The sequence below is a fragment of the Heptranchias perlo genome, unplaced genomic scaffold (assembly GCF_035084215.1).
Source record: "Heptranchias perlo isolate sHepPer1 unplaced genomic scaffold, sHepPer1.hap1 HAP1_SCAFFOLD_122, whole genome shotgun sequence".
In the NCBI taxonomy this organism is placed as follows: domain Eukaryota; kingdom Metazoa; phylum Chordata; class Chondrichthyes; order Hexanchiformes; family Hexanchidae; genus Heptranchias; species Heptranchias perlo.
The window spans coordinates 1,111,973-1,124,694 of record NW_027138451.1 but is presented as its reverse complement, the minus strand read 5'-3'; the positions used below and the strand labels follow the sequence as shown (position 1 = coordinate 1,124,694).

Genomic DNA, 12,722 nt, shown 5'->3' with positions numbered 1-12,722 from the left:
CCATTCCCCTTGTATTATTCCTGGATCGTGTGGATCGACACCAGAACCGCCCTCATCGTTTGAGAAAAGGGAGAATTTTGTTGCACCGTACAAGGTTCACAACCGGATAAAGATCAAACGGACTTATTCATGTACAGAGCAATTCACAGAAGGGCGCAGTGTGAGTGAGATGTGAAACCACATTAGACACAGTTCACAACAGGCTAAATAACTAAACGGGGTTTATTCATGTACAGGGTAACTAACAGAAGGGAGCATTGAAACCCCGTCAAACACATTAGCTGGAGATCGTTCACAGAGGGTTAATCAGACAGACCAGAGCGGGCAGATCCTTTGCAGGAGTTGAGATGAAAGTAATATTATTTTTACAGAGGGAGATAGCATTCCAATTCCCCGTCACGACAACAGATTCCAGATGATGTAGGACTGAGGTGAGTTTACTTCGACGGAAATAAATTCCTTCTTTACTCCTTTTACCTGACATGAGTTAACGAGTAATGGTTGGCAGTTCCTTAATGTATGCCCGAGGTTCCTCTGGACCCTAACGTCAGTTATCTTTTACTTGTTGTGTCCAACCCGTACTCATGATCTTTACAAGCTGAATACACCATCAAAGAACAATCTACAAGGAAACGAGTTGACAATTCTCCATCATCCGAAAGGTAACCCAGAAGTGTGTTTGTGCCGCATCTACACTAAACTGCTCTGCACTTCATACAATTCAAAAGTTAATGTATTCGGGGTATTGCAGTAAACAAACACACAAATTGGCAGCAAGCAAACGGGCTGAAAGTCAACCCATGTGCAACGTTTATTCCAGGCGTGATTATTAAAATTACGAGCAACGAAAGGAGACTGGAAAGAAGAACGGAGAATCAGCAATCAATACTTAATTTTACTGGGATGGAAAGAGTTATACCACTGAAACAACAAAGCTCACACGGCCGCGAGCTCCATATTTCCAGTCGGATGCCTGTCTGAAAGAACATGCAGCCTGACAGAGTGCAAAATCCACCCAGATCACACGTGTCCAATAAGAACCATCAATGAGGGAAGGGAAAGTGGCCCCGCTCAGCCTGGACCCCGGGATCTCTAGTTGATCAAACAATTAATCCACAGATCTGGGTATCATTGTATTCATCACAGCGACTGATGTCAGTGTTGACCAGCTGTCTGGTACTGTTTCCTGATGTTTCAGGCATTTCACTGACAGGAAACCTCTTCTCCCCGTTCATTTCACTTGTGTATTTCTGAGTTAGAGGATGTGAATCTCGGTGGCTGGATGGGGTCAAAGTGCCGCCCTGGTCCTGTGAGAGGGATCATCCTGAAATATTATGTGTTCGTGCTGCAGGGTTAGAATGAAACCTCAGTTTCATGAGCTATCCCATAATTATGTCAGCTAAATGGGTCCATTTATTTAAGGAGAGGAGAGAAAGGTAGAGACACTAACTGAGAGAGAAAATGAAATGGAACAAGGGACGTGAAAGTTGAGATTCAAAAGCAGAGCTAGAGAATGACATGTGCTCTGAGAATGAATATTGGAGAGACAAGGACACAACAAATGTATTCAGAGAGACACAGTGAGTCCGTGAGTGGTGAGAGGAGCAAAGAGAGGCAGGGACATTGTGAGTGGTGAGAGGAGCAGAGAGAGACAGGGAGTTTGTGAGTGGGGACAGGAGCAGAAAGACACAGAGATGCTTTGAATGGCGAGAGGAGCAGAGAGACACACTGAATCTGTGAGTGATAAGGGTCACAGGGAGTCCGTGAGTGGTGCGAGAAGCAGAGAGTCAGAGGGAGCATGTGAATGGTGAGAGGAGCAGAGAGACACGAGGAATATGTGAATCGTGAAAGGAGTAGAGAGACACATGGAGCCTGTGAGTTGTGAGAGGAGGAGGAAGACACAGGGAGTGTGTGAGTGCTGAGAGGTTCAGAGAGACACGGGGAGTCGGTAAGTGGTGAGACGAGCAGAGAGACACAGATCATAAGACCATAAGAGATAGGAACAGGAGTAGGCCATTTGGCCCCTCGAGCCTGCTCCGCCATTTAATGAGATCATGGATGATCTGATGTTGACCTCAACTCAATTTTCCCTCCCTTTCCCAATATCCGTTGACTCCCTTGCTGATCAAAAATGTGTCTCACTCAGCCTTGAATGTATTCACGGACTCAGCCTCCAATTTTTGGGGTAGAGAATTCCAAAGATTCACGACCCTCTGGGAGAAGAAATTTCTCCTCATTTCCGCCATAAACGGGCGACCTCTTACTCTGAGGACATGCCCCCTAGTTTTAGATTCCCCTATGAGGAGTAACAACCTCTCAGCATCCACCCAATCGAGTCCCTTCAGAACCTTATATGTTTCAATCAGACCTCCTCTCATTCTTGTAAACTCCAATGAGTATACAGCCAACCTGTTCAATGTTTGCTCATAAGACAATCTTTCCATACCTGGAATCAACCTCGTGAACCTGAACTGCCTCCAATGCAAGTATACACTTCCTTAATTAAGGGCACCAGAACTGTCCGCAGTACTCCAGGTGTGGTCTCACCAGCACCCTGTAAATTTGTCGCATGACTTCACTGTTTTTTTGCGCCATCTCCCTAGAAATAACATTCCATTTGCCTTCCAGAATAACTGGTGCACCTGTATGTTGACTTTTTGTGTTTCATGTACGAGGACACCCAGATCCTTCTGCACCGCAGCATTTTATAGTATTTCTCCAAGTAGCTTCTCTCGCCACTTAAAGACTCCCTGACTCGCTCTCCTCCTCTCACCATTCACACACACCCTGTGTCTCTCTCCTTCTCTCGTCATTTAAAGACTCCTTTTAGCCCTCGACTCGTCTCAACATTCACAGGCTCCTTGTGTCTCACTGCTCCTCTATCCTTTTCACGGTCTTTCCTGTGTGTGACTGCTGCAATCACCACTCACAGTCCCTCAATATTTCTCTGCTCTTCTCAGATCATGGCTGATCTGATTTTTACCACAACTCCACTTTCCCGCCTTTTTCCCATACCCTTTGACTCCCTTGCTGATCAAAAATGTGTCTAACTCAGCCTGTAATGTATTCAATGACTCAGCCTCCACAGCTATTTTGGGGAAATGATTCACGACCCTCTGGGAGAAGAAGTTCCCCCTCAATTCCGCCTTTAACGGGCGAACCCATATTCTGACAATATGCCCCTGAGTTTTGGATTCCCCCATGAGGGGTAACATCCTCTCAACATCTACCTTATCGACTCTCCTCAGAATCGTTTATGTTTCAATAAGATCTGCTCTCATTTGTATAAACTGCAAAGAGTATGGACTCATTCTATTCAACCTTCCCTCTTAAGACAAACCTTCGGTATCCGGAATCAACCTAGTGAACCTTCTATGAACTGCCTCCAATGCAAGTACATCCTTCCTTAAATAAAGGCACAAGAACTGTACGCAGTGCTCTACGTGTGGTCTCATCAGCACCCTGTAACGTTGTAGCATGACTTATCTGCTATCATTCTCCATCCCCCGAGAAATGAAGGCAATATTCTATTCACCTTCCAGATTACCTGTTGGCTTTTTAAGTTTCATGTACGAGGACACCATGATCCCTTTGTACAGCAGCATTTTGTAGTATTTCTCAAACTAAATAATATTTTGCTGTTTTATTTTTCCTTCCAAAGTGGATGACTTCACATTTTACCACATTATATTCCACAGGGTGTCTGTGATTAGTGAGAAGAGCAGATAGTCACATGAAATATTGTGAAAGGATGTTGGAGCAGAGAAACACTGAGAGAATGTGATTGGTCCAGAGGAGCACAGGTAAACATGGAGAGAGAAACAGAGAAAGGCAGAGATGGAGGAAGGCCAATCCAGTGAGAGACAAACGTTCTGGGAGAATGCGATTCAGATGCCGGGGGTGCTGATCGGCTTTATTGATGGCACAGGCGAACTTGTGCTTTGGATATTCCTCCTCACTAACGTAAAATTTGCTACTTTTATTCCTTATTGGGCCCCAATTATTAAACACAACTCCACTGAAAAAATTGTGTGGATTCTTCACCGACAGGAGCTTGGTCAGGTAATTGTTTTTCACAAACATGTCTGAGTCTGTCTTCATGACGGAAACCGCTGAAGAGCAGAAACGATGAATCCATTCCATGCTCATTAACACTTTGATCGTCAGGTCGTAATAGGTGTCGGTGAAATTGCTCTGAATTATGTCCTTGTGGAGGTGATTTTCTCTCTCGATATCTGACTGGTGAGCACCATCGTAACCCAGGAGGAAATATGTACAAATCCGTCTCTCCCCAATCCGTCTCTCTTTGCCCCAGGTCTCCCGGATGTCAGCCCGTTCCTCCAGCTGCTCATGTCTCGTGGTCACCAGTATGTTCAAAAATGGAGGCTCTGTGTCGCACCGGGAGTCAGGAATCGCCAGGAAACCATTGAGTTGTCCTGAGGTGAAATCTACATCCTTCCGAACGATCCATTGGGAATGATGTACTCCTTTCCAAACCAGAATGAGTCGAACAGAAGGAGAGCTGAACAGGTGGCATCTTGCCTTCCTGGGACTCATCTGTAAGAAGGGCATCAGAATCATATAATCAGAGAAATTTAGGGCACAGAATGAGACAATTCGGCCCATCCTGTCTGTGCCGGCCGAAAAAGAGCGATCCAGCCGAATCCCACCATCCAGCACTTGATCCGTAGCATTGCAGATTATGAGACTTCCAGGGCATATACAAGTGATTTTTAAATATGATAAGTTATTCTGCCTCTTCCACCCTTTCAGGCAGTGAGTTCCGTACCCCAACCACCATCTTGGTCAAAAAAATTCTCCTCAACTCCCCTCTCATCCTTCTACCAATTACTTTAAAACTTTGCCCATTTTTTTTGATATCTCTGCTCAGGGAGATAGGTCCTCCCTCTCCAAACTATCTATGTCCCTTATAACTTTATACACCTCAATTAAATCTCTCACCACTTGCCGCAGGCTCAGTCTGGCAGCTATGTCCTCAAGACTCGGTCAGTAATTGTGCTACCGAGCCAATCTTGGTGATTGATATTGAAGTCCCCCACCCAGAGTACATTATGTGCCCTTGCTACCCTCAATACTTGCTCCAAGTGGTGCTCAACATGGAGGAGTACTGATTCATCAGCCAAGGGACAGCGGTCGGTGGCAATCAGCAGGAGGTTTCCTTGCCTTTTTTTGACCTGACGCCATGATACTTCCTGGGGTCCACAGTCATTGTTGAGTACTCCCAGGGCCTCTCCCTCCTGAATGTATTCCATTGTGCCCCCACCTCCGGTGGATCTATTTGGCCAGTTGGACATGACATACCCAGGGACGGTGATGGAATAGTCCGGGACGTTGGATGATAGGTATTATTCTGTGAGTATGGCTTTGTTAGGTTGTTGCTGGAAGAGTCAGTGGAAAATCTCTCCCAATTTTTGGCACAACCACCCAGATGTTAGTGAGGAAGATTTTGCCGTGTTGACTGGGCTTGGTTTTTTGACTTTGCCGTGTCTGGTGCCCAGTGGTCCGATGCCGGGTGATCCATCCGGTTTTAAACTTATTATGACTTTTTTAAGCGGTTTCGTACAACTTAGTAGCTTTCTAAGCCATTTCAGCTGGCGATTAAGATTCAACCACATTGCTGTGCGTCTGAAGTCACTTATAGGCCAGACCAGGTGACGAGGCAGATTTCTTTTCATAAAGGACATTAGTGAACCTGATGAATTTTTGTGACAGTGCGGTAGTTTCATGGTCACCATTACTGATACTTGCTTTTTATTCCAGATTTTATTTAATTAGCTGAATTTAAATTCCCCAGCTACCATGGCAGGAGTTGAATTCATGTCGCCAGATCATTACCCTAGGCCTCTCGATTACTAGTCCAGCAACATAATCACTGTTCTACCGTAACCATATCCTGCGTTATTTGCATTTATGCACATGCACTCTAAACCCATCTTAGACTCCTGTAATAAATCCGACCCTGACACCTTGTGGATGGTGAAGAGTTCTTTATTGAGGTGATCAAACCAAGCACAAAATAAAATAATTACAACGCTCACGCCATAATTATAAGAACGGAAAAAAATGACTCCATTCGCTTCTGAGTAGAGATGCTCGACCTGCTCGGGTGTTTCCTTCTTCTTTGAATCTTCTTCCTCTCCTACTGACCCCTTACAATCACCTGTACTTACACTGGTCTTATATTCGGTACCAGCCCGACCCTTGCACCCGGAGCCTCGAAAGGTGACGTCGTTTTTCGAACATAACAAGTCCATGAAAGATGAGGTTGATTGGTTATTGTCAGATCGATGAGTGGGAGATTTGAGGGCCTTAGCTCAACAGGCTAAATTCTTTACCGCGGTGACTAAAGTACGATTGGTCGACGATGAATAGTTGATCTCTACGAAGCATTATCACTAAATTCCTTTACAAACATTGCCTAAATCTACAGCACAGAATTTTAGTTTTTACATTTTCATTGCCAGCAGCTTAGTAAAAATGATGTACGCATCGTATTTTCATGGGCTCTTGCTCAAACATACCCTTACCTGTCCATTCTTGCACTGCCTCACATTTGCCATCTGCTTGATCCATCCTATTTCTGAACTACCCTTTACTCGAGTGCTGTTTGTCTCTCCTAGTCCTCTGTAAACCTTGTTTCTCGTCTCCATTGTTTCATCCTGGTGCCCATTCACTTGTCAATTTCCCCACGGCTCTCGTTAACCACCCCACGAGGACATTGATCCCAGCTCTGTTGAGGTTCAACCCATATATGTTGACCAGATTCCTTCTGACCGAGAACTGGTCCCAATGCTCTTGGAATCTGAAGCCTTCCCTCCTGCACCGTTTCTCTAGCCACGCGTTTACCTCTCTGATCCTGCTTTCTCTGCCTGTTCCCTGCATCGATTCCGGTGTTAAATGTCTGTTCACTTTACCGAGTCGTGTATCAAATGTCTGTTCACTGTACCGAGTCGTGTATTAAATGTCTGTACACTGTACTGAGTCATGTATTAAAAGTCTGTTCAATGTACTGAGTTATGTATTAAATGTCTGTTCCCTGTCCCGAGTCATGTTTTAAATGTCTGTTCACTGTACCGAGTCCTGTATTAAATGTCTGTTCCATGTCCCGAGTCCTGTATTAAGTGTCTGTTCCCTGTCCCGAGTCCTGTATTAAATGGCAGTTCACTGTACCGAGTCCTGTATTAAATGTCAGTTCCCTGTCCCGAGTCCTGTATTAAATGGCAGTTCACTGTACCGAGTCCTGTATTAAATGTCAGTTCCCTGTCCCGAGTCCTGTATTAAATGTCTGTTCCCTGTCCCGAGTCCTGTATTAAATGTCTGTTCACTGTCCCGAGTCGTGTATTAAATGTCTGTTCCCTGTCCCGAGTCGTATATTAAATGTCTGTTCACTGTCCCGAGTCCTGTATTAAATGTCTGTTCCCTGTCCCGATTTATGTATTAAATGTCTGTTCCCTGTCCCGAGTCCTGTATTAAATGTCTGTTCCCTGTCCCGAGTCCTGTATTAAATGTCTGTTCCCTGACCCGAGTCCTGTATTAAATGTCTGTTCCCTGTCCCGAGTCATGTATTAAATGTCTGTTCCCTGTCCCGAGTCATGTATTAAATGTCTGTTCCCTGTCCCGAGTCGTGTATTAAATGTCTGTTCCCTGTCCCGAGTCATGTATTAAATGTCTGTTCCCTGTCCCGAGTCCTGTATTAAATGTCTGTTCACTGTCCCGAGTCCTGTATTAAATGTCTGTTCCCTGTCCCGAGTCCTGTATTAAATGTCTGTTCCCTGTCCCGAGTCCTGTATTAAATGTCTGTTCACTGTCCCGAGTCCTGTATTAAATGACTGTTCCCTGTCCCGAGTCCTGTATTAAATGTCTGTTCCCTGTCCCGAGTCATGTATTAAATGTCTGTTCATTGTCCCGAGTCCTGTATTAAATGTCTGTTCCCTGTCCCGAGTCCTGTATTAAATGTCTGTTCCCTCCCCCGAGTCCTGTATTAAATATCTGTTCAGTGTACCGAGTCCTGTATTAAGTGTCTGTTCCCTGTACCGAGTCCTGTATTAAATGTCTATTCCCTGTCCCGAGTCCTGTATTAAATGTCTGTTCCCTGTCCCGAGTCCTGTATTAAATGTCTGTTCCCTGTCCCGAGTCCTGTATTAAGTGTCTGTTCCCTGTACCGAGTCCTGTATTAAATGTATGTTCACTGTCCCGAGTCCTGTATTAAATGTCTGTTCACTGTCCCGAGTCCTGTATTAAATGTCTGTTCCCTGTCCCGAGTCCTGTATTAAATGTCTGTTCCCTGTACCGAGTCCTGTATTAAATGTCTGTTCCCTGTCCCGAGTCCTGTATTAAATGTCTGTTCACTGTACCGAGTCCTGTATTAAATGTCTGTTCCCTGTCCCGAGTCCTGTATTAAATGTCTGTTCCCTGTCCCGAGTCCTGTATTAAATGTCTGTTCACTGTACCGAGTCCTGTATTAAATGTCTGTTCACTGTCCCGAGTCGTGTATTAAATGTCTGTTCACTGTCCCGAGTCCTGTATTAAATGTCTGTTCCCTGTCCCGAGTCCTGTATTAAATGTCTGTTCACTGTACCGAGTCCTGTATTAAATGTCTGTTCATTGTCCCGAGTCCTGTATTAAGTGTCTGTTCCCTGTCCCGAGTCCTGTATTAAATGTCTGTTCCCTGTCCCGAGTCGTGTATTAAATGTCTGTTCCCTGTCCCGAGTCCTGTATTAAATGTCTGTTCCCTGTCCCGAGTCGTGTATTAAATCTCTGTTCACTGTCCCGAGTCGTGTATTAAATGTCTGTTCCCTGTCCCGAGTCCTGTATTAAATGTCTGTTCCCTGTCCCGAGTCCTGTATTAAATGTCTGTTCCCTGTCCCGAGTCCTGTATTAATTGTCTGTTCCCTGTCCCGAGTCCTGTATTAAATGTCTGTTCCCTGTCCCGTGTCCTGTATTAAATGTCTGTTCCCTGTCCCGAGTCGTGTATTAAATGTCTGTTCCCTGTCCCGAGTCCTGTATTAAATGTCTGTTCCCTGTCCCGTTTCCTGTATTAAATGTCTGTTCCATGTCCCGAGTCCTGTATTAAATGTCTGTTCCCTGTACCGATTCCTGTATTAAATGTCTGTTCACTGTACCGAGTCCTGTATTAAATGTCTGTTCCCTTTCCCGAGTCCTGTATTAAATGTCTGTTCACTGTACCGAGTCCTGTATTAAATGTCTGTTCCATGTCCCGAGTCCTGTATTAAATGTCAGTTCCCTGTCCCGAGTCCTGTATTAAATGTCTGTTCCATGTCCCGAGTCCTGTATTAAATATCTGTTCCCTGTCCCGAGTCCTGTATTAAATGTCTGTTCACTGTACCGAGTCCTGTATTAAATGTCTGTTCCCTGTCCCGTGTCCTGTATTAAATGTCTGTTCCATGTCCCGAGTCCTGTATTAAATGTCTGTTCCCTGTTCCGAGTCCTGTATTAAATGTCTGTTCCATGTCCCGAGTCCTGTATTAAATGTCTGTTCCCTGTCCCGAGTCCTGTATTAAATGTCTGTTCACTGTCCCGAGTCCTGTATTTAATGTCTGTTCCCTGTCCCGAGTCCTGTATTAAATGTCTGTTCCCTGTCCCGAGTTATGTATTAAATGTCTGTTCCCTGTACCGAGTCCTGTATTAAATGCCTGTTCCATGTCCCGAGTCCTGTATTAAATGTCAGTTCCCTGTCCCGAGTCCTGTATTAAATGTCTGTTCCCTGTACCGAGTCCTGTATTAAATGTCTGTTCCCTGTCCCGAGTCCTGTATTAAATGTCTGTTCCCTGTCCCGAGTCCTGTATTAAGTGTCTGTTCATTGTCCCGAGTCCTGTATTAAATGTCTGTTCCCTGTCCCGAGTCCTGTATTAAATGTCTGTTCCCTGTCCCGAGTCCTGTCTTAAATGTCTGTTCCCTGTTCCGAGTCCTGTAATAAATGTCTGTTCCCTGTTCCGAGTCCTGTATTAAATGTCTGTTCCATGTCCCGAGTCCTGTATTAAATGTCTGTTCCATGTCCAGAGTCGTGTATTAAATGTCTGTTCCCTGTCCCGAGTCCTGTATTAAATGTCTGTTCCCTGTCCCGAGTCCTGTATTAAATGTCTGTTCCCTGTCCCGAGTTATGTATTAAATGTCTGTTCCCTGTACCGAGTCCTGTATTAAATGCCTGTTCCATGTCCCGAATCTGTATTAAATGTCAGTTCCCTGTCCCGAGTCCTGTATTAAATGTCTGTTCACTGTCCCGAGTCCTGTATTAAATGTCTGTTCCCTGTCCCGAGTCCTGTATTAAATGTCTGTTCCCTGTCCCGAGTCCTGTATTAAATGTCTGTTCCCTGTCCCGAGTCCTGTATTAAATGTCTGTTCCCTGTCCCGAGTCCTGTATTAAATGTCTGTTCCCTGTCCCGTGTCCTGTATTAAATGTCTGTTCCCTGTCCCGAGTCCTGTATTAAATGTCTGTTCCCTGTCCCGAGTCCTGTATTAAATGTCTGTTCACTGTCCCGAGTCCTGTATTAAATGTCTGTTCCCTGTCCCGTGTCCTGTATTAAATGTCCGTTCACTGTCCCGAGTCGTGTATTAAATGTCTGTTCCCTGTACCGAGTCCTGTATTAAATGTCTGTTCCCTGGCCCGTGTCCTGTATTAAATGTCCGTTCACTGTCCCGAGTCGTGTATTAAATGTCTGTTCACTGTACCGAGTCCTGTATTAAATGTCTGTTCCCTGTCCCGAGTCGTGTATTAAATGTCTGTTCCCTGTCCCGAGTCCTGTATTAAATGTCTGTACCCTGTCCCGAGTCATGTATTAAATGTCTGTTCCCTATCCCGAGTCGTGTATTAAATGTCTGTTCACTGTACCGAGTCCTGTATTAAATGTCTGTTCCCTGTCCCGAGTCGTGTATTAAATGTCTGTTCCCTGTCCCGAGTCCTGTATTAAATGTCTGTTCCCTGTCCCGAGTCATGTATTAAATGTCTGTTCCCTGTCCCGAGTCATGTATTAAATGTCTGTTCCCTGTCCCGAGTCCTGTATTAAATGTCTGTTCCCTGTACCGATTCCTGTATTAAATGTCTGTTCCCTATCCCGAGTCCTGTATTAAATGTCTGTTCACTGTACCGAGTCCTGTATTAAATGTCTGTTCCCTGCCCCGAGTCCTGTATTAAATGTCTGTTCACTGTCCCGAGTCGTGTATTAAATGTCTGTTCCATGTCCCGAGTCGTGTATTAAATGTCTGTTCCCTGTCCCGAGTCGTGTATTAAATGTCTGTTCCCTGTCCCGAGTCCTGTATTAAATGTCTGTTCCCTGTCCCGAGTCCTGTATTAAATGTCTGTTCCCTGTCCCGAGTCCTGTATTAAATGTCTGTTCCCTGTCCCGAGTCCTGTATTAAATGTCTGTTCCCTGTCCCGAGTCGTGTATTAAATGTCTGTTCCCTGTCCCGAGTCCTGTATTAAATGTCTGTTCCCTGTCCCGAGTCCTGTATTAAATGTCTGTTCACTGTCCCGAGTCCTGTGTTAAATGTCAGTTCACTGTCCCGAGTCCTGTATTAAATTTCAGTTCACTGTCCCGAGTCCTGTATTAAATGTCTCTTCCCTGTACCGAGTCCTGTATTAAATGTCTGTTCACTGTACCGAGTCCTGTGTCGAATCAGCAGCAGCAGGCAGAAGATTTAAGGATCACTGGACCAGGCCCTGAATTTAATCCAGGGATTGGGGAAGCTCATTGACTCCTTTTAATTTCCGCTCTTCATCATTTTTCTGACTTTCTCTTTTCTGTCTCAAACTTCGTTATATTTTCCTCTCGTTCCTCATAATTTCTCATTATTTTATGTTTGTCTCTTTCCCTTGAGCTCCTTTCCCCATTCCTATCACTTCTTTCTCTTTCATTCCTTCATTACTTCGAATCACTTTCTTCCTTCTGCCTTTCCCTCCTTTTCCTCTTTTTGCTTCCAAAATTTCTCGATTTTCTATTTCGCACCTGTTTCACTTTCTGTCTCCGCTCCATCTATCTCTGACACACTGTTCGATTACTCTCGCTTTTTGTGTTATGTTCGCTTCCCTCGTCTCATTATTGTTTCCCTTTTTGCACTCACTTTGTTTCTGATTTTCTCCTTAGCAGAATATGAAGAGGATGGAACTGGCGGAAAACAGGTGTGAAGAAAGGCAACAAGGGGGAAGAAGAATGAACGAGAAGAAGCGATAGATGGGAGAGGTGACAAAAACAGAGAGGGAGTGTGATAGATAGGCCGTAACATAAATACACTGAAAAACACTCAGGAAAAGGCAAGAGATACAAGAGAATGAGGGAAATATATGGAGTGAAAAGTAAAACAGAATGAGCGAGAAACGGAGAGAAAGGGGCGTTGATGTAAGAAGACAGACTCAGACCGAGAGTGAGAGAATGATAACAAAAATCACCAAACAGTAAGGGAGGTGTAAACACAGAGGAAATATGAAAAGAAACTTAGTGAGGAACAGGGAAGGGTGTACGGAAGCGAAAAAAACAAGAGAACACGAGGCAGATGGAGAGAAACAGACTGATCAGAAATACAAAAAGATCAAGAGAGACGAGAGAAAAAGCTGAGAAGTAAGCGGCCCTTTTAGTTAAAAGAAATAATAACTTCAGGAATCTTTAATAAAACCAGAATTATAAATAATCAGTTGAAAGGTAAGGAGTTTTACTGCGCAATAAATCTTCATATTTTGGGTTAAAATT

General features: G+C 44.5%; 1 protein-coding gene across 1 annotated transcript; it reads right to left on the bottom strand.

Moving 5' to 3' along the window:
* Nucleotides 1-835: 835 nt before the first annotated feature.
* LOC137308163 (beta-1,3-galactosyltransferase 5-like) lies at nucleotides 836-6,671 on the bottom strand. The gene is made up of 3 exons (XM_067977046.1): nucleotides 6,549-6,671; nucleotides 3,870-4,557; nucleotides 836-855 (listed from the first exon to the last, which is right to left on the bottom strand). The coding sequence occupies exons 1-3, from the start codon at nucleotides 6,669-6,671 to the stop codon at nucleotides 836-838; spliced, it is 831 nt and encodes a 276-aa protein (XP_067833147.1).
* Between the last annotated feature and the right edge of the window lie 6,051 nt (nucleotides 6,672-12,722).